The following is a 19,554-nucleotide window of genomic DNA, read 5'->3' as shown; positions in this document are numbered from 1 at the left end:
ATAGAAACCTCTGTACACTGACATAACCAGCAACATCCTACGGCCATCTGGGGGCAATCACAGCAAAAGATGTTGTCTATACTCTGTAAGCATCTGCCAGAATGCCGAGTAGGATAGTTGTATGGTGAGAAGGGAGGGAGGAGGAGGTCTGGACCAGTGGGTCTCAAAGGGCGGTCCCTGGATCAGTCACATCAGCATCTAACCTGGGAACTGGTTAGAAATACAGATTTTCAGGCCTCATTTCAGACCTCCTGAATCAGAAACTCAAAGAGTGGAGCCTAGCAGCCCTCCAGGTAATTCTGATACACTTTCAAGTAGTAGTGAGGTATCAGAGTAGTGAGTAGAAGAGAGTGAAGGTGAGGTGAAGGTAGAAGATAAAAATGGTGTGAAAGTAAGCTTTTCATTAGAGATATGTTCTACCACTGTCCTAGTTGTTGCTTAATCTTTAAAGGCTATGACTAAATATGATCTGGGTTCCCATTCTCAGTCAGCATAACTGGACTTAGAAAGAAACATGAGAATCAAGATGGTCTGTTTTAACCCTGCTTTTCCAAAACATACTCTGCTGGTTCCAAACTATGGAATCCATAGAAATCACTTTTATCTATGAATGGTAAAGTCATTCCTATTTAAGGCATAACTTGGCATCAGTTCACCATTTGCGTGGGCACAAGAATCACTGTTACTTCACAGGAGCCTCTTTCCTATGGGGAAGAGGAGGTGGTTAACAATAGTGGATGGGTTTGCCTCTGTTCTGCCTTCCACTGACTTGGCAGCTGTTTTGACTGAATGGGGTAAAATTGATTCCCACCCTATGTGACTCTAGGGAATGGCAAGTGGTCAACTTGAGACTTGAAAGCCAGAATTTCAAAAAAGCTCCCTATATGCAGGGTGGTCTACAATTTTCCCATCTGTCTCAATAACATTAATAATTATACCAGAATAATAAGCCAGAACTGGGCCTAGGCTAGGAGAACCAGAACCCATGATCACCTTGCCTATACCAATTATAAAATAACCAACTCATTTTATGATTCATTGAAAACCAGAGATTTCTTGGTGCATCCATGTTGATGACAATGAAGCATTTCAACTTTTGATAAAAATAGACTCCTTTTTGGTTGATGCCCATGATCCATTATTTTCATGCTCCCTTCTGCTACAGATATAAACGAGTGTGCCCAGAACCCTCTACTCTGTGCTTTCCGGTGTGTAAACACTTATGGGTCATATGAATGCAAATGTCCAGCGGGATATGTCCTGAGAGAAGACAAAAGGATGTGCAAAGGTGAGACATCTGTGTTAAAGGTCATCTAACTGGGGGGCTGTCACTCTATCTATGATGGGAAATGGGTCTCCAAAGCTTCTATCAGTAGAGATAGCCTGGGAATCAAGGAACTCTGCTATAGTCCTTAGATAATATGGGGGTCATCATTGCCTATAGTAGGATAATATTAAATTAAATAATATTTTTTAAAAAAATCCCCATCACTAAGGGATGTTATATCCTAAGAATGGAGGTAGCATATGGAATTTGTTAAATAATTTGCTTTAAAAATGCTTACAGAGCACCTGCAATTTCTGTGCCTCTGTACTAGGCTCTGCTCTACAAAGTTAGGTAAATCATGGGGCTCCTTGAAGAGCACTGATTTGCTCCTCCAGTCCTAAATGAGCAGCTATTTACTCTCTTCACATGACTTAAGTAGGATTTTTCTTGAAGATGAACAGATTTCCTAACTACGAGCTCTCCATCATCCAGGATAAACCCAAATTTCTCAGCTCAGACCACATAAAGGAGAAAGATAGAGATAGGGAAATGCAATAGGACAATAAGGGATGAGGAAGCCCTGTCCACACCAGAAAAAGGAAAGGAAGGAAGGAAGAACCAGGAGAGAATATGATATTTGTGAATGTTTGTCTTTTCCTCAAAGTCTAAAAACTAGTTTTCATTATATAATGATTATTTTAATAATAATAATAATCTAACCATATACTAATATTACACAAAATATCATATTATGTTATAATTGTTACATAATGGAAGCTTTGGCTTATTATACTATATTATAATATAATGCTGTTATTATAATTATATTATGAAAATTTTATAGAAGACCTTTTTAGGTGAATTCATCAAAAGGAATTAACACTCACACTTCCCACCTTTGAATGGGTTACAGTTAGTTATGGAATAATTTCATCATCAAGTTCAAAGGTGGGACAAAACTCCTTCCAATCTGAGGCCAGCGCCCACCCTACAAAAGGAAACAGGTTAACACTGAAATAAGTGTACAAGAAAATTGATTGCTTGACACCATCTCTGCTTAAGAGGCAGGAAATTAGTGCAACTCCTTTTATAATTCGTGGATGCACGTTCTTTCCAGATGAGGATGAGTGCGAAGAGGGCAAACACGACTGTGCTGAGAAGCAGATGGAGTGCAAGAACCTCATCGGCATGTACATCTGCATCTGTGGGCCCGGCTACCAGCGGAGACCCGATGGCGAGGGCTGCGTAGGTAAGCAAGTCCCAGCCCAGACAGCTTCAAGGGAGTCAGGTGACAAGGAGTCTGAGTCCCATTGGGCAATGTGCTCTTCTGGGCCAGAACCATCTTCCCTCTCTTCCCTCATGTCACGGTTTTCCTTGGAGAGCCCCTCGCCTCTTGCTTAACTCTCAGTTCCAGAAGCACCATCCTTCTGCCCCTCTGAGTGGGTCTTTGTCTACCTTCTCAGCCCATGTTGCTGCCAGGACTTGGCACCAGGTGTTTCCTCTACTTCTTTCCTTGGCTCCTATACTTTTTGTTGTTTGGGGGTAAGTTCTCTTCACACCACATTGGAATGTCTTTCTATCGTCCCAGCTTTGCTGTTAGCACCCTGACATTGAATGACAGATGTCCCGTCCCTCTGAACCAGGGAACAGCATTAAACCAGTGGGATCTTCCTCCAGAGAATCCATTCTGGTCTAGAGTGGGGGCCCAGGCACTGGTATTTCTTAAAGCTTCCTAGGTAATGTGGGTCCTCCACTGAGAACCACAGCTTCAGACCAGGGATGAGCAAACCACAGCCCAGGGGGCCAGTGCAGCCTACCAGCCTGCCGCCTATTTCTGTAAATTAAGTCACATTGCAGCATAGCTGTAACCATTCATTTAGACATTGTCCATGGTTCTTTCATGCCACAACAGCACAGCAGAATAGAGGGAAGGCAACAGAGACCGTATGGCCTGCAAAACCCAAAACAGTTAGTATATATAATATAATAATACTACAATATTACTACTATTTGGAGTAGAAGTTTCCTGACCTCTGGTCTGAACAATCAATACAGGAGAAAAGTATTAGAAAGTTCCCACAAGCTTCCTTTCTACTTTTAATCATCAGTGATGCCAGAAAAAGAAATCTTGTGTTGTCAGTTAAGAAGCTTAAAAATCTTGGGGTGCCTGGGTGGCTCAGTGGGTTAAAGCCTCTGCCTTCAGCTCAGGTCATGATCCCAGGGTCCTGGGATCGAGCCCCACATCGGGCTCTCTGCTCAGCAGGGAGCCTGCTTCCTCCTCTCTCTCTCTCTGTCTCAGCTACTTGTGATCTCTGTTAAATAAATAAAAAAGTGGTGATGCAACATCGAGGCTTAAGTGGGTAGAAGAATAAATGAAACAAGATGGGATTGGGAGGGAGACAAACCATAAGTGACTCTTAATCTCACAAAACAAACTGAGGGTTGCCGGGGGGAGGGGGTTTGGGAGAAGGGGGTGGGATTATGGACATTGGGGAGGGTATGTGATTTGGTGAGTGCTGTGAAGTGTGTAAACCTGGTGATTCACAGACCTGTACCCCTGGGGATAAAAATATATGTTTATAAAAAATAAAAAATTAAAAAAAAATAAAAAATAAAAAATAAAAATTATAAAAAAAAAAAAAAGAAAAGAAGCTTAAGAATCTCATTTTCCCCTTACCCTGTAAAATACAGAATTAGGCAGCTATTGAAGAGGAGACTTTAAAAGCACAGAAAAAGTATTTGGACATAGGGGCACACACCAGCTGTTCCAGGTTCAGTGGTTCTCAACCTTCTCAGCCCATGTTGCTGGAATCACTTGGAGAACAGAGGTCCCACCCCAAACGCTCTGATTTAATGGGTCTGGGGATGGCGTGAACATCAGGATTTTAGCCTGTTTCCACAGTCCCGTAGCTGTCACCTTCCAGCTCTCTCGTCATGAGACCCCTGCCTCTGGGGCTCAGAATTATTCTGCATGACACGCACCGGAGCAAGTCACTTTATTTATGATCTTCCTAAAAAATCATCAGATTGGGGAAGCTGGGTGGCACAGTCTGTTAAAAAATCATCAAATAATTCTAAGAATCTTGTTTGTTTTAGTGCTTTTGTTTTTAACCTGAGAGACTAGATTACGATTATTTCTCAAGAATATTGTTGAAGTATTACAATAAACGTAATCTATATTGAATTGGAAGATTACATATAGGCCAATTCTCAGTTCAAACTCAGTTCAGACATTATTCTGATGAAGTATTATAATATTCCTTTAACATGTGCTATCTTTTCCCTTCACTTGAAATAACCCTTTGGGAATCCTTCTGATGGACAGATAGAGAAAATTTTAATTTTATTAAGTGAAAAATGTATGTGTACCTAAAATGACATCATCTCCATCTAAATATATCAAAATGCCATCAAGTATGTTTTTTAAAGGACAGAGGTGTACGCACATACACACATGCAATGTCTTGGCTTGTATGTGCAAACTCCATTTCTAGGATACGTGAGAAACGGGCAGTAACACAGGGTTGCCACCCAGGAAAGGAGTTTGGTGGCTGAGGTGTGGGACAGGAAGGGGTGCTTTTGCTGAATAGTCTTTTATACCTTTTGAATTGGGAACCACGTGAGACGGCCATCTATTCACAAACTAAAAGACAGACCCCATTTGTGGGCAAAGGGGTGGGATGACTGCTCTTGTAATTGCTTTTTCCACGAACCCCGCAGATGAGAATGAGTGTCAGACCAAGCCGGGCATCTGTGAGAACGGGCGCTGCCTCAACACCCGCGGCAGCTACACATGCGAGTGCAACGACGGCTTCACCGCCAGCCCTACTCAGGACGAGTGCCTTGGTGAGTCCGGACGACAGGGAGGCTCTCGCAGCCCCGACCACCACGCTGGGAGGCCTGTCACCTGGATGTTTGATCTGAAATAATGGAAATTGTTAAAACTTGAGGCAGGTTCCTATTTTGGAAGTGACTTAATGTGATTGTCCTTGGGGCTCAGCACCACCCCACAGCTGAATTCTTCCTTTGCTATATGTATCCGTGAATCACTTGTTTGGAATTTCTTTCTCCACTACCTTTTTGAGCCCTCGGTGCTGAGGATCCATTTCCATGTGTTCTTCTGCTCCTCCCTCTCGAGAGCATGACTACTTCTCCGTATTTCTGGGAGCAGAGAGAGTTGTAACCTTGCGGGGGGCCACTTACTGAATTTCTTGTCTTGTTTCCCTCAGACGTCATCCTTTCTCTCTTACTGCTGCTTCCAGCTTTCCCTTCTCGCTTCTTCTCACCCAGGGTAAAGTGTTACTTCCTTTTTGGGTTTTACATTTGACCAAATTCATAATACTTTGTCATGCTGATAAAAGTCCTAAAATTCTCTTTGCCATATAATGTCCCATCCAGACAACCGGGAAGGGTACTGCTTCACGGAGGTGCTCCAAAACATGTGTCAGATTGGCTCGAGCAACAGGAACCCTGTCACCAAGTCTGAATGCTGCTGCGATGGAGGGAGAGGCTGGGGCCCCCACTGTGAGATCTGCCCTTTCCAGGGCACTGTGGCCTTCAAAAAACTCTGCCCCCATGGCCGAGGATTTATGACCAATGGAGCAGGTACTTCCTTTCGTTCTGACTTATGACCAGTGGAGCAGGTAATTCGCTTACAATCCAAAAGGGAATTTTCTTGTTTGTTTCATGACAAACAGTTGGGAATATGGAATCTTCAGTGTGGGCTTAGGTTGGGTCACAAACCCTTTATTATGGTATTTTAGACATTCGAGGCCAGGTTGCTAAAGCTGTTGTATACTTGGGTTCCTTCCTTTGCATCACAAGGAGTCCCCAACTTTTTAAACAGAAGTTTGTTGTAAGTCAGTTATTGGTCACTCAGAATGTAAACTTTTTAGATGAACCATGGGCTAGATGATCACTGAATTCCTAGACTAGTCTACCAATACGCATTTTAACTTGTAAAATGGGCTGAAAGACGCTGCACACAAGAAGTATAGATGATGCTGATATTCTGGTGATTAAAACACAGTTGCTTCTAGAAAAGCTCCAGCTGTTTTCACGTGGGTGACGCAGGGAGGCTGTCGCGGAGCGTTGAGGCAGCTCTGGAAAAGACTGCTGGGGCTCTGCTCCCCAACAGCAGGGGTACTTGTCTCTACCCTCACAAACGAGAATGGAGAGCGTCTTCTTGAGCTCCTTAGGAAGGAACTGGAAGTGAGAGGGGTGGAAGGAGAGTAAGCAGGAGTTGTGTGGATGTTAGATGTGGCTAAACGTAGAATAACAGAAGTGGATGTGGGAAGACACAGAACTGGATGGGACCAGGCGACTGAAAGCAACTGAGGTTTCTTTCAAGGATGTGAGAATGAGATGGTGGAAAATACTTCTCGAGCCTAGGCAGGGGAGGGAAAATTTCATTTCGGAGGAAACTGGAAAGAATTAGGATACGTAACATCTGTTGGTATAAAATGATTGTTTGGCAATCAAAGGCTAAGAACTCATTTGGTATTTCACCGCACCAAGCAGTAAGGAGATAGATGGGTCACAATGTGGAAAGACACTGGCTTTAGTACTCAATAGTGCATAGCAACCAGATCTTTCTCCCTGGGGTGGAGCTATCTTATCAGGCTGTAAAAACCAAACCCCAGGGATCCACCCCAGAGCCCTAGAGCTTCCCTGTCCAAAGGAAGTTTGGTCCCATTTCCCCAATATTATGCAATTCGATATTTTTCAGGATTAACTTTAAATACAGCAAAAGGAATGGGAGGAAACTTTCCTCTGTATTTTGAACATGCACTATTAGAAAAAAATGTGATTTTCTTGTCAAGAGTCTACAGCCATGAGCCATTTTTGAGATGTCAGCAGGAGGCAAGCTTAATGGCATGAGGTAGAGCAAGGAGCTGAATATGTCTGGGAAATACCAGTGTCATTGGACCCAGAGGGGAAAACTATACATTTAGATAACTACTTTTAAAGTGTTCCCCTGGCCTGATTAGTTATTATACTTCATTAGTTATTAGTGTAGTTATTCATTTGGCTTTCAGTACAATTATCATTACCTATGAAATTTATGTTCTCACCCCTTTGGTTTAATGTCTTAGGTGCATGAGAGAGTTTATTAGTATTTACAGTGAGGTCACCCCTACATATTAATGTTGCCCATTTTGTACTGTCTTTCTTATTTTAACCTCTGTTAAATTAACAGATATCGATGAATGCAAGGTTATTCATGATGTTTGTCGAAATGGGGAGTGTGTCAATGACAGAGGATCCTATCATTGCCTGTGTAAAAATGGCTACACTCCAGACATAACTGGAACTTCCTGTGTAGGTAAGTGCTCTGTTTTTGGTGTTCAGGTTTATTCTGAGTGAAAACTGTACATTATGGTACCAAAAATGTCCTCAAACTGAACATCTAAATAGCCTCTGTAATTTTATAGGAAAATCCAAGACAATGATCAAAGACTTCACAGAGTGTGTCTTTTCTTTCCTCAAAGCTAAAGTTCTTTGCTAGACCCTGTGGGTACTGAGCATCATTTTAGATGGATAGTCACAAGGTATCTTTTTGATCATAGATCTGAATGAGTGCAACCAGGCCCCCAAACCCTGCAATTTTATCTGCAAAAACACAGAAGGGAGTTTCCAGTGTTCCTGCCCGAAAGGCTACATTCTACAGGAGGATGGAAGGAGCTGCAAAGGTAAAGTAGAATTTGCCTGCACCCACACACCTGCCTTCTGGGCAAGTAGTTGCATTCCCTGTGCATTTGAGGAATCCATAGGCAAGCTGTCGATGGGGAACAGGTGGTTCCCTGGCGTTAGTCCCTCCCAGGGATCTCCCTGCCACCTGCCTCCTATGGTGGATGGATGGACGCTGAGGCCAGGGAGACTGTGAGGCTAAGGGGGTGTGCAGTGGCAACAGGAGGCATCCTCAGTGCCTGCCCCTTGGGCAGCCATGGGGACAGATATCTCAGGTGGGACAGATCCCTAATTGATTGACTCCATAAATAGAATAAGCAGAAAGGAAGTAATCTATTCAACAACCATAGAGCCCAGGTCTCCGGCATTATCCTGCCTCAGCTTAACTGGTGCCTAGAAAACACTGTGCCAAATTAAGTAAACATTTTGTCTGGGTCTCTGGCCTGCTAAGGAGGGCCATTCCTGCCCTGCATAACCTTATCTGAGCCACAAATATCACAAAGAATTAAGAAACAGAAGAACTCCATGCAGAAATCCCTCTTCAACCAGAAGTTATCCTTTGCAAAATTCTGTTGGTGTAAATTTACTCCTAGAAACATCTTCCTCAATAGTAAGAACTTCACATATCAACTGAATAGCACAAGTAAATCAAACTGAAGTGTGATTTTTAAAAGGAGGGATTTGGAGAAGGAAGGGTAGACCAGATGGCAGGCTAAGAGTTAGCGTGTTTCTACCATGAAGCCATGATGGAGTAAAAGGAAAGTAAGGGGAGTTGAACCATGGCGGGGGAGTGGAGAGCAGAGGGAAGTAGGACCCTCAGCCAAGTTCTTGTACATCTGCTGAAAGGAGAGAGTTAAGAGACTGGTAACACAGGAAGACAGAATGAACAGTGCCTGAGGTTTTCCTATATGGTAGTAAATCTATATAATCCTAGAATTTGGGGAGAGGAGGTTGAGAGACCTACTTAAAAGTTCTATCTTGATAAAAGGGTTCTTTACGGCTTTGTGCTTCTCCAACATAGAACTTATTCTTCATCGGCGGATCACAGTGAGCTCCAGGCAGTGTGAGGCTATAACGCAGAGCCATAAATTTACTCATGTAAATAGAGAACCAAATTAAAGAGAAAATCTCTCTCAGTGTATATATTACCGCGTTTTTCCAGTGGGGGCAGAAAATCCTCAAAAAGGTCTAGCAATTAAGAGATGAAAAATGGAAATTAAACGTATAGTGGTAACAGTCCTTTCACAATGTATCAAACACACCAGTGATGCTCTCTTTATGGCTTTAGGAGTGGGCAAACAGCAATGGGAATCTTACAGATCCCATCACAAGTCCCTTTCTCCTGTTGTTCTCATGAGGTCTAGATTCGTCCCCATACTTGGCATGGAGGACTAAAGCTCAAACCCAGTGGTGCAGATACATATACTATTGAATCTGACAGAAAGAGGCTCAAAGGATGGCCTAGAGGAGATGTGGGACCAACACCTCCTCCATGAGAGCCGGGTAAGATCCAGAGTAGAGGAGAGAAGGGGAGACAAGATGTTCTTGGAGGTGAGAACAGCAAGTGTTGCTGTTCTTAAGGTGGGGTAGTTAGAAAACAGTGTAAGAAATCGCTGAGCTGTCTCCCTCACCTGTGTGCAGGTAAGCTCCAGCAATGGCAGAACAGTACTCTGGCAGGGCCCCTTGGGTCAGTGATTTGTTGTTGTTATTGTTAAAATCCAGCTGAAAGCTGGAACATATTTTGTATCTCTTGAGGTCTTTAAATAGCAATGGAGTTGAGAATGAGCATGCAAGTTCCTGCAGTGAGAAAAGAAGCCTGGTCAAAGTAGAGGATTTTACTGAGATGTGGAGAACAATGTTAGGTAAATCCTGTAGGCCATTTTTAAATGTGCTATTAGCTTATCAGAGTGAGGGTTTTTTTTCCCCCCTTTGTTTCCCCTTTGATTGCTCAATTTTGTTTTAGCCAAAGGAGACTCTCTAAGAAAAGAAATCTGTTTGGTTTGGTTTGGTTGAACATCTCAGTTGAGCAGATTCAAAACAGTGAATGGAAAAGGGGGGCGGGGGGAAGAACTAAGCAAATAAATTAATTTCCAGCCTCAACATTTCTTTTCTTTTTTTTTTTTTAAAGGTTTTATTTATTTATTTGGCAGACAGAGATCACAAGTAGGCAGAGAGGCAGGCAGAAAGAGAGGAGGAAGCAGGCTCCCCACTGAGCAGAGAGCCCGATGCGGGGCTCGATCCCAGGACCCTGGGACCATGACCTGAGCCGAAAGCAGAGGCTCTAACCCACTGAGCCACCCAGGCGCCCCAGCCTCAACATTTCTTTTTGCATTTCAACTTGAATAGATCTTTTCAACGCTTTGGAAAATTTTGAGAATCCCTAATCTTTTACTTTATTTTATAGTTTATTTAAAATGTCACAATTTGAAATGCCTTTGTTGAAAAATTTCTGCATTGCTCTAGCAAAAAGGAATTGGGATTTCCTTGGATCCCCAAAGAGCTACAGTTTTTGGTCTACAAGGAGAGTACATTTCATCTTCCAAACACTTATCTCCTAGGTTCTTCCTAGCCAGGTGCCACCTGTCTATTCTGGCCAGGGTTGAGACGGATAGGTCAGAACTCAGAACTCCTTCTGAGGAGTGCTGTACTGTCAGTTCGACCCTGATGCTCATCTTCCATTTCTTTATAGATCTTGACGAGTGTGCCACCAAACAGCACAACTGTCAGTTCCTGTGTGTGAACACCATCGGCAGCTTCACGTGTAAATGTCCTCCTGGATTTACCCAGCACCATACTGCCTGCATCGGTAAGTGGGAGAGGAAAACACCCTAGAGGAAACATAGCCGTTCCTTTAAGGAACTGTTTTCTAGTTCCTCTGCTGTTGGAAGACGATGACAAAAAAGTGAAAAAAAACTATGTGAGTACAGGTACGTGTGTGCAGGTGTGTCTGCACACACCTGTATGTGAAAAGTTATTGGCCTTTTCTGAGTGAATCATCCCTCTCTCTTTTAAACAACACAAAGAGTGGATTTTAATTCTTTTCCCTACCCGCTTATTCTAGATAACAACGAATGCACTTCTGACATCAACTTGTGTGGCTCTAAGGGTATTTGCCAGAATACTCCTGGGAGCTTCACCTGTGAATGCCAGCGCGGGTTCTCACTGGATCAGAGTGGCGCCAGCTGTGAAGGTGGGTAGGGTTCTCAGCTTGATACTGCTACCAGGTCCTGGGGGAAACTCTTCACCCTCCTCCTCTAGGAGATCTCGGAACTGAGCACAGGGAGAACACCCATCTGAAAATGGGAACTACTTTGCTGGGTTGGCACAGGTGTCCTATCTTAAAGACCTATCTTTCACCTCATGCTTGATCATGTCCATAACATGTGCCTTCCCCTAGTATCTCAGGGCTTTTTCTGCTCAGTGAACAGCGTCACCTAAGAGGGCACAAACTAGTCAAGAAAAATAGCTCAGTTCCTGCACTTGATTCATTCATATTCTAGTCATTGGATCCAAAGTCTTAAAAGGACTCCCCACATGTGGATTATATACATGAAGAATAACTCATCTGATAATATGCAATTAAAATTAAAAATTTTTTTTTTTTTTAGGATTTCCTTTCTGTCTTGACATCTTTTAGTTTCTGATCCTGGCACAAACAAGCAAATACAAATAACTTCCACAGCCATCCCATAGAGTGCTCTTGGGCCTTACCTTCATTTCTTGGTCATTTTAATTTGTAGACATTAGCGGGATATCTGAGAGATATCAGAGAGTCATTTAAAGCCCCCCTAACATATCTGGATGTTCTTCTCCTTGGACTCATTAAAAGCTCCGGCGCACATATTCTTGATGTTCTGGTCGTAGAGTAGTTTTTCAGGGGTCAGCTGCCTCTCCCTTTAGCATGCATGTCAGTGCGGCTTCAGAGAACAACTGGGAGACCAACGCTGATGTGGCTTCAAGGCAGCTCTCCCTTCCTTTGCAGACGTGGACGAGTGTGAAGGCAACCATCGCTGTCAGCACGGCTGCCAGAACATCATCGGGGGCTACCGGTGCAGCTGCCCCCAGGGCTATCTCCAGCACTACCAGTGGAACCAGTGTGTGGGCAAGTAGTCTTTCTTTGGTACCACGATGAATCGCGGCAGACTCCACTGAGGCCAAATAGTGCTTTCTTTCGGGAAACTAGAAATCTGTCATTAGATCAACAGAGAGTCATTTAAAGCCCCCCTAACCTGGTTGAAACCAGAGGAAAGTCACAGCCTTTGCAAAACAGCAAACTGAGGGGGAAAAAAATAATGATAAAGGATACTTTGAGAGCATTGGAAATGAAATGCCCCTAGAATTCCTTCACGCTCAGCATCTTCCTCCCTTCTGCTGCGTGCTGTCACTGCGGCCCTGTTCACAGGAGGGCCAACAAAATCCTGCCTCTGACTGAAAAATAGCCAACCAGCCAGAGGTGATTTTGGGTGGCTTTTGGCCCACAGACTCAGAAGTGGTTCCATTCAGCTCTACACACCCTTTGGGGCAGAGCGCAGGCAGCCGATGCGAGTAGTTTTTTCAGGTCTCTGAATTCTTTTGGAAAATTAAGGGAGACCCACAGGCTCATTAAACTGAAATTATGTCATTTTTGATTCCATACTGTCATGGGAAAAATACTCTTAATGCCCATGAGAGAATTCCAACATGGTGAGTTCAGAGGGACCCCAGATTCATCCTGCCCAGGCTCTTGGTTTTACTAGAAAGACCTGAAAGCCCAAGGAAGAAAAGTAATCTGTCCTGAACCCTGTTCCTTTGTGACGTGCCTGAGAATAGAACCTCAGACTCTTAACTTACCGACTCAGGGCTGCCTTTCAAGTGTTGTGTTCACTCACTTTTTCCTTGTACCAATATCTACGCAGCACTGCGGTAAGCTTGGTGCTTAGGTGACCTGTTCTAGCTGCCACGCCCATGGGTTCAGAGCCCTCCTTAGCAAAGACACAAGGATTACTGCTTCCCTGGTGCAGCCCCACCTCTCAGCGCTCCACTTTACTCCAAAAGAAGAGATATTTGGTGTGTTTTCATTTATCAAAACTGCATCCCTCTCATTTGGTTTGATTCTTTCCAAGACACAGTTTTGGAAGGGTGAGCGAGGTTGGCTTAAAGGATGCCAGTACTGGAAGAGTTTAGACACTCTTGATGACCTGCCCTCCCCTCCTCTTCCTACCTTCAGTCTGGGGGTAGTGGAGATGGGCAGATCTTATCTTCATTGCCTAGAGATTCTACTTCTGCCCCCAGAAGATCATCTCCTGGCTGGGAGTTCTAGAATAAATTGATTAAGAAGTTAGAAGAGGGGGCACCTGGGTGGCTCAGAGAGTTGGGCCTCTGCCTTCGGCTCGGGTCATGGTCTCGGGGTCCTGGGATCGAGCCCCAATCGGGCTCTCTGCTCAGCAGGAAGTCTGCTTCCGAACTCTGTCTCTCTGCCTGCCTCTCTGCCTACTTGTGATCTCTGTCTGTCAAATAAAAGAATAAAATCTTAAAAAAAAAAAAAAGAAGTTAGAAGAAGTTTGAGGGGTTTCAATACCCAAAGATACTAGCCCAAACTGGGCTCATAATTCTTAAGAAGTACAGCTGTCCACAACGAGCATTGCCTTTGGCCAGAACGGCTTCCCTGGAGCCATGCAGGGTAGATTTCTCGGACCAGCCCTTTCTGGATCCTCACTCCTGGGCTGCCAGAATTTCACTTTTAGAAGATGGATGGGTTTGGGGCTAAGGGCCACTGAGTCTCATTGTCGTCTTTTTCTTTTTTTTTTTTTTTTTAAGATTTTATTTATTTATTTATTTGACAGAGATCACAAGCAGGCAGAGAAAGAGGCAGAGAGAGAGGGGGAAGCAGGCTCCCCACTAAGCAGAGAGCCCGATGTGGGGCTCGATCCCAGGACCCTGGGATCATGACCTGAGCCGAAGGCAGAGGCTTTAACCCACTGAGCCATCCAGGGGCCCCAGGGTCTCATCGTCTTATGGAATATATCAAGCTTGCAGCTGCAGTTGGAATTGAGCCATGTTGACCTAGAGAAAATTTGTAAAAGAGAGTCAATCCTACATTTTGTAATTCTCCTAGCAGTTCTCTCTTCACACCATGGCTAACATTAAGCAACCCTATGCGGCAACCTTTGATTTTAGAGGACAGAGTAGATAGGTGGTAGTCTTAAGATTAAGGAGCGTTTTTTGGAGAATCCAAGGCTGTTTCAATAAAATTAAAATGTTTCTCTTTATAAAAAGGACACCCCACCCCCCAATTTTGAGCATTGACTGAGAGGAAAACAAAGATTTTGGAGTACAGAAAAATTGCTCTTGGAGCCATTTGCTCCAGGATGAAAAAGGTGGAGAGGGCAAAGCATGGGAAACAAGTCATGTTTGTATACTGATGTACAGGGTGAGTGCAGAGGTTCTTTCCAAGCTGTAAACATTGACTATTTGCCAGTTTCTTATCTTAATCCCTGTTCTGCTGACCCTAGTTCCCTAACACAGATAAGCAAGTTTAATTTAAACTTTGTTAGATTCTCAGGGAGTTTAAAAAAAAAAAAAAAAAGGAAAGTAAAATAGAAAAGAATGTGAAAGGGAGGAGAGAGTTCTTAACTGGGATGGATATTTATAGTAACAGAGATAGATGCTCAAAGCTAGAAAGAGCCTTAGAGAGGATCTAGTCTGACCTCACTCTTAAAACATAAATCCTTCTCCAACCTCCCTGGTTGTCCAAGCTTCACTTGAATACCAGCTTGAAGGGCATTCACTTTCTTGCAAGATAACCCAATTTATCTATAGAGAACTTTAATTCTTGGAAATATTTTTTCCATAGAAAACGAACTGTTCCTCCTTCTACTTCTAACCTATTTCTGTCCTTTGGAACAATACAGATAAATAAATCTAAGTTTTTTTATCAGTGGGTTCTGTCCTATATATACAGACATGGGCCTTAGAGGTTTTATCTATCAGAGTCCCGTCCGGAAACCAATGGCTAAGCCCAGCCCAAAAGCACAGGGCAAAGGAGAGGAGCGTGTCGATGCTCCAGGCACGTCAGTCTCCAGGGGCTGAGAGCAGGTGAAAAGTCTAGAGATAGACATGGAGGGGCAAGGGGAAAACATCCAGCCCAAGGATAATCTTTACACCAAAGTGATTACCCTCTGTTCCTCTTTCACTCTTGGGTGCCCATGGCCTCCACTGGTATCTGCTACACACTTCATCTCTGATTTAGAGCAAGGGGGAAAGAACAAAGACAACGGCAGATCTAATTACCTCTGTTGTAGGAACCCTGAAGCCTAAATGACCTTGGGTGGATATCTGGGAGTTCCTGGATATAAAGAATTCTCAAACAGACCTGTAGCTGGGCACTGAGCCACAGCAGACAGCTCAGTGAATGGCTTTCTTATTGTGTATCTATTCCTTCCACACAGGAAGGAAAAAGGAAAGGGAGAGAGAAGAGAGGGAGAGAGAATATTATACATATGGAAGCACCCCGCCTCCACCATTTTGACCCACCTGTTTTTCCAATTTTAAAACAGATATTTTAGGGGCGTCTAGGAGCCTCTGTCGGTTAAGTGTCCAACTCTTGCTCTCAGCTCAGGTCTTGATGTCAGGGTTGTGAGTTCAAGCCCCACACTGGGCTTCGTGCTGGGTGTCAAGCCTACTTTAAAAATATATATATATAAATATAATAAATACAGATGTTTTCTTATAAACAGATCTGGTTTTTTGTAAAGGAATCTAAAAAGGTAAAACCAACAAAAAGACAAAAGAAGTACCAGTTTAAATGGTGCGGAGTCTCTTGAGAGACGCTGGCACGAAGGCAAGCACGTGGCTTCTGCAATCAGACAGCCCTGGGCATGCGTCTCGACCCTGCTGCTGCCGCTGGATCTCTCAGAAGGGCTCTTGGAGCCTTGTTTTCATCATCTGTAAAACCGGGATTATGACACCTACTGCCCATGATTGTTGGGAAGGTCAAGGTACTGAACCTTGTACTCTGTCATGCAATGGGCATCTAATAAACCTTAATTACATTCCCCCTCCTTGCTTATGTTGGAAGCATTTGCTCAGTGAGGCGAAGGCCAATCTGTATGCAGTCAAATGAATATATGCCTGAAAATGGGTGGGCTACAGCGATTAAGGAATATTTTACCAGCAAGCTTCCAGCCTGCCCTACACGCCAGGCCTACAAAAGTATATTTGAGATTTCAGAAAGGTATAAATTAGAAATAGTGAGATACTCAAGATTTTCTCCCTCAAGCTGATTTTTTAAAGTTAGATTTCTTTTCCCTGCTTTTTACTGTCAGACTTGGCAGGTCCCCGGGGGTAGCCAGTCCTGCAGCATCTGTCTCTATTGTGGGTTTTTTCCAATTATTGGTTGTGAAGTCTGCTCTGAATGTCTTCCAGCCATACTTTGCTTTAGACATGGCCCAGACACTCTGGGCAGGAGGCTGGTTTGGATAAGGGGGGGGGGGGGGCCCATTCAGAGATGGGAGCAGACATACCAGAAGGCACTATTCATCCCCAGGACAAGCACCTGGGGGCTTTTGCAGATTTTTGAAAAGGAAGTGCAAGTGGGGCAGACACTTCTTGCAGGATGGCAGCCCTGCCAGCCGCGCACATCCTCAAGGAGGAGGACTGGGAAAGCAGCCTCTGGGAATACAGCTGGTCCCTGCTGTGGAGACGGTCCTCCCTCTCACAGAACTTCAGGATGCCTTCCCTCCTGCCCTGAGCCTTGAGCCTTAGCTAAGAACCAGCCCCTCGTGCTTCACGGGAGGCTCGTGTGGCGCGGAACACACCCGTGTGGGCTTCAGATGAGACCTGGAATCTGACGCCCTCCAAACGCTACGCTCTAACGCTCTCCACCTGCTGCGTTTGACCTCGCCTTCCACGTTGGCTCCCCGTGTGCCAAGAGGCCACGTCCGTCTGTTTCCACAGTGCGCTCGCTCCCCCCACCCCCTCTCTCGCCCTCTCTCTCTCCCCTCCCTCTCCCCACCCCAGCCACCTCAGCCTGCCCTGCCTTCCCGAGTAGTGGGAGCGGAGGGCCAGCTGGCTGGCAGTCCCTGGTGGAAACGCCTGGTGTGTTCTGGCTTCCCTACAGATGAAAACGAATGCCTCAGCGCACACATCTGCGGAGGAGCCTCCTGTCACAACACCCTGGGCAGCTACAAGTGCATGTGCCCCGCGGGCTTCCAGTACGAACAGTTCAGCGGGGGCTGCCAGGACATCAACGAGTGTGGCTCCGCGCAGGCGCCCTGCAGCTACGGCTGCTCCAACACGGAGGGCGGCTACCTGTGCGGCTGTCCTCCGGGCTACTTCCGGATAGGCCAAGGGTGAGTGCCGCTGCCCCTGCTCGGGCGGGGGGGGGGGGGGCGGTCCTCTCCTGCTCCCAGCCTCGTGAAGGGGATGTCACTCCTGACGACCCATCCTAGCTGAGGAGAACCATCCTTTTTGTGATCCTAGAGGTCATTGCAGTTAGCTCTGCAAAGGTGTTAGGCTGTAATTCACAGACTATGAAACTCGCTGTAAATACCTTGATACAGGTTTCCTCCGTCTCGTTCTCTTGATCTTCTTGTTGAAAATGGATTCATTTCTCCAGAAACGCAGGGGCCGACCCAGACCAGAACAGGACGCAGGGCACATTCCTGACCCACCCTTCTCCCAAGCAGGGTTTGGTCTTTACTGAAAATGCCTTGTCATTAGAGAACATTGTATGTTAGGATCAGTCACAACGGTATCTGGTTTTAATGCACACGTTACACCTCAGACTTAAGTTTACGTTAACAATTACCAAAAGAGTATGAAACAGGAGCTGAAATAATTATTGTATTCTCCAGGCAGGACAGTTCACCACATTGTAGATGTGAGTGTTGGGGAAGGCAAGACATAGTTTTATTTTACTCAGTAATTTGAAAGTTTAGTGGTAAGTTTTCAAATGTAGATCTTTTTCCCTGCTGACTTAATCGAGACTTGGAGGCCCATCTACTTTTGTCTGCTTGTTAAGGATTTCAATTTTTACCTTTTTAATTAGGAACATACAGACATGAGATAGACATACACGTCACACACACAGCCACACCCCACAAAATCACACATCCCAGAACACACACATACGTGTATATATATAATTAACCTAGTAGCCTTTGATTTCTCAACACACAAACATCAGGCAACTCACTTTGGGTCTGTGTAGACTTGAAGGTAAAAGAATGTTTCATGGGAAGTACACAGAATGCCAGCAATAGGACACAAATTCCCAGATGTTTGTGTCTGGCTCTCGGTAGACTCATTCTTCATAAGTTGAATGCCAGAACCATTTTCCCAGCAAAAATTGTGACAGTCCAAACTGGCTTCTGGCCAGTGGGACTTTGTAGTCACACTTCTTGTAAGTGGTGTTCCAGGGATATGAAAATACTGGAAAGGAGTTCTGAGAAAAGAACCAAAGTCTACAAATTTGGGGTTTTCCTTCCAATAACTTAATCATTTTGCAAATGTATACAAACACACACACACATACACGATGAGCATTCGTCATTTCATCCATTGTATTGTTTCTGCATGTTTCATGCTGCTCTTAAGACAGAGGAAGAGAAAAGAAAATGTACTGGGCTCTGGCAGGATTGCAGAAAATAGTAGGAGCCCCTGAACTGCAAAACACACAAAAAGATCCTGCTTATTGGCATTGAGGGCATAAAGAAAAATGGGTTATAAAAAACGGGCCAACAAGTACAGAAAAAGAGATCAATAATTATTCTTTGTTATGACCCATTAGTAGAAATCTACCCATTTATAACAGCTTGGGCTTCATGAATCACTAGAGTGGACCCTGCCCCCAAATAAAGACTCCTTAGAATCATTGAGATATTTCAACACATTTTGAAAGAGGAGCCTGGTAAATACATTCCAAGAGGCCTAGGAAATAGTAAGCAGAATAACAAAACAAGGTACTTGTGAAACATGCAAGCCTCCCTCTGTAACTTGGCTTTGATAACTGAAAGGCAAAGAAAAACAGCTGAACTAGTTCTCTCTTGGGCATGGGTTTGTTTATCCAGCCTCACATGAGTCAGAGCCAATGGCCCTAGTGGTTTTGAATGACTTGAAACAATTTCCCACAGTTGGGTTAAGCTCCCATGCTTGCATCTTATACATTACACATCTTCATGGTTTGTTTCTAAGTCAACCTCAGTTCTACCTAGAACTTTCCTTATAGCTTCAGTAGCTTTGGCCAAAGCGCGTGGTCATATAAGAGGAGAAGCTGCTCAGAAGCCGGAGTGGTGAAGGCTGGTGATGGTGGTGGCGGAAGGAGAGGCTGTAGTGATGCGGTCAGGGAGGCAGGCAGAGGGCAGGGAGCGGATGCTCCTACCTTTCTCACTTTCTCACTTTCTCACGTTTTCCTTGAACCTCCCAAGTCACAGGGTCTCCCCCTCAGCTCTCAATCCTTTCCCCATTTCCACTCCATGTCCCCTCCCTGTGTTAATGGAGCAAAACACCTGCCACAGTCGGGTTCAGAAAAGAAGGGGCAAATCCATATGCAACACAGGACCCAGAGAGATAGTAGAAAGAAATCGACCAACCCGGGGAACTGGGACTCTGAGCCTAAA

The 19,554-nt window shown here is 44.5% G+C and overlaps 1 protein-coding gene across 1 annotated transcript in view; it reads left to right on the top strand.

Moving 5' to 3' along the window:
* Positions 1-19,554, top strand: part of FBN1 (fibrillin 1) — a 232,288-nt gene that overhangs the window by 209,868 nt on the left and 2,866 nt on the right. The window contains exons 54-63 of the mRNA XM_059372774.1: positions 1,166-1,288; positions 2,385-2,516; positions 4,988-5,113; positions 5,666-5,872; positions 7,467-7,592; positions 7,837-7,959; positions 10,647-10,763; positions 11,019-11,147; positions 11,940-12,059; positions 17,055-17,286. Coding sequence (XP_059228757.1) covers positions 1,166-1,288; positions 2,385-2,516; positions 4,988-5,113; positions 5,666-5,872; positions 7,467-7,592; positions 7,837-7,959; positions 10,647-10,763; positions 11,019-11,147; positions 11,940-12,059; positions 17,055-17,286 — 1,435 coding nt within the window. The remainder of the gene's footprint in view (positions 1-1,165; positions 1,289-2,384; positions 2,517-4,987; positions 5,114-5,665; positions 5,873-7,466; positions 7,593-7,836; positions 7,960-10,646; positions 10,764-11,018; positions 11,148-11,939; positions 12,060-17,054; positions 17,287-19,554) is intronic.

The sequence above is a fragment of the Mustela nigripes genome, chromosome 13 (assembly GCF_022355385.1).
Source record: "Mustela nigripes isolate SB6536 chromosome 13, MUSNIG.SB6536, whole genome shotgun sequence".
NCBI classification, from domain to species: domain Eukaryota; kingdom Metazoa; phylum Chordata; class Mammalia; order Carnivora; family Mustelidae; genus Mustela; species Mustela nigripes.
The sequence above is the reverse complement of the archived record's forward strand: the minus strand, read 5'-3'. Positions and strand labels throughout refer to the sequence as shown.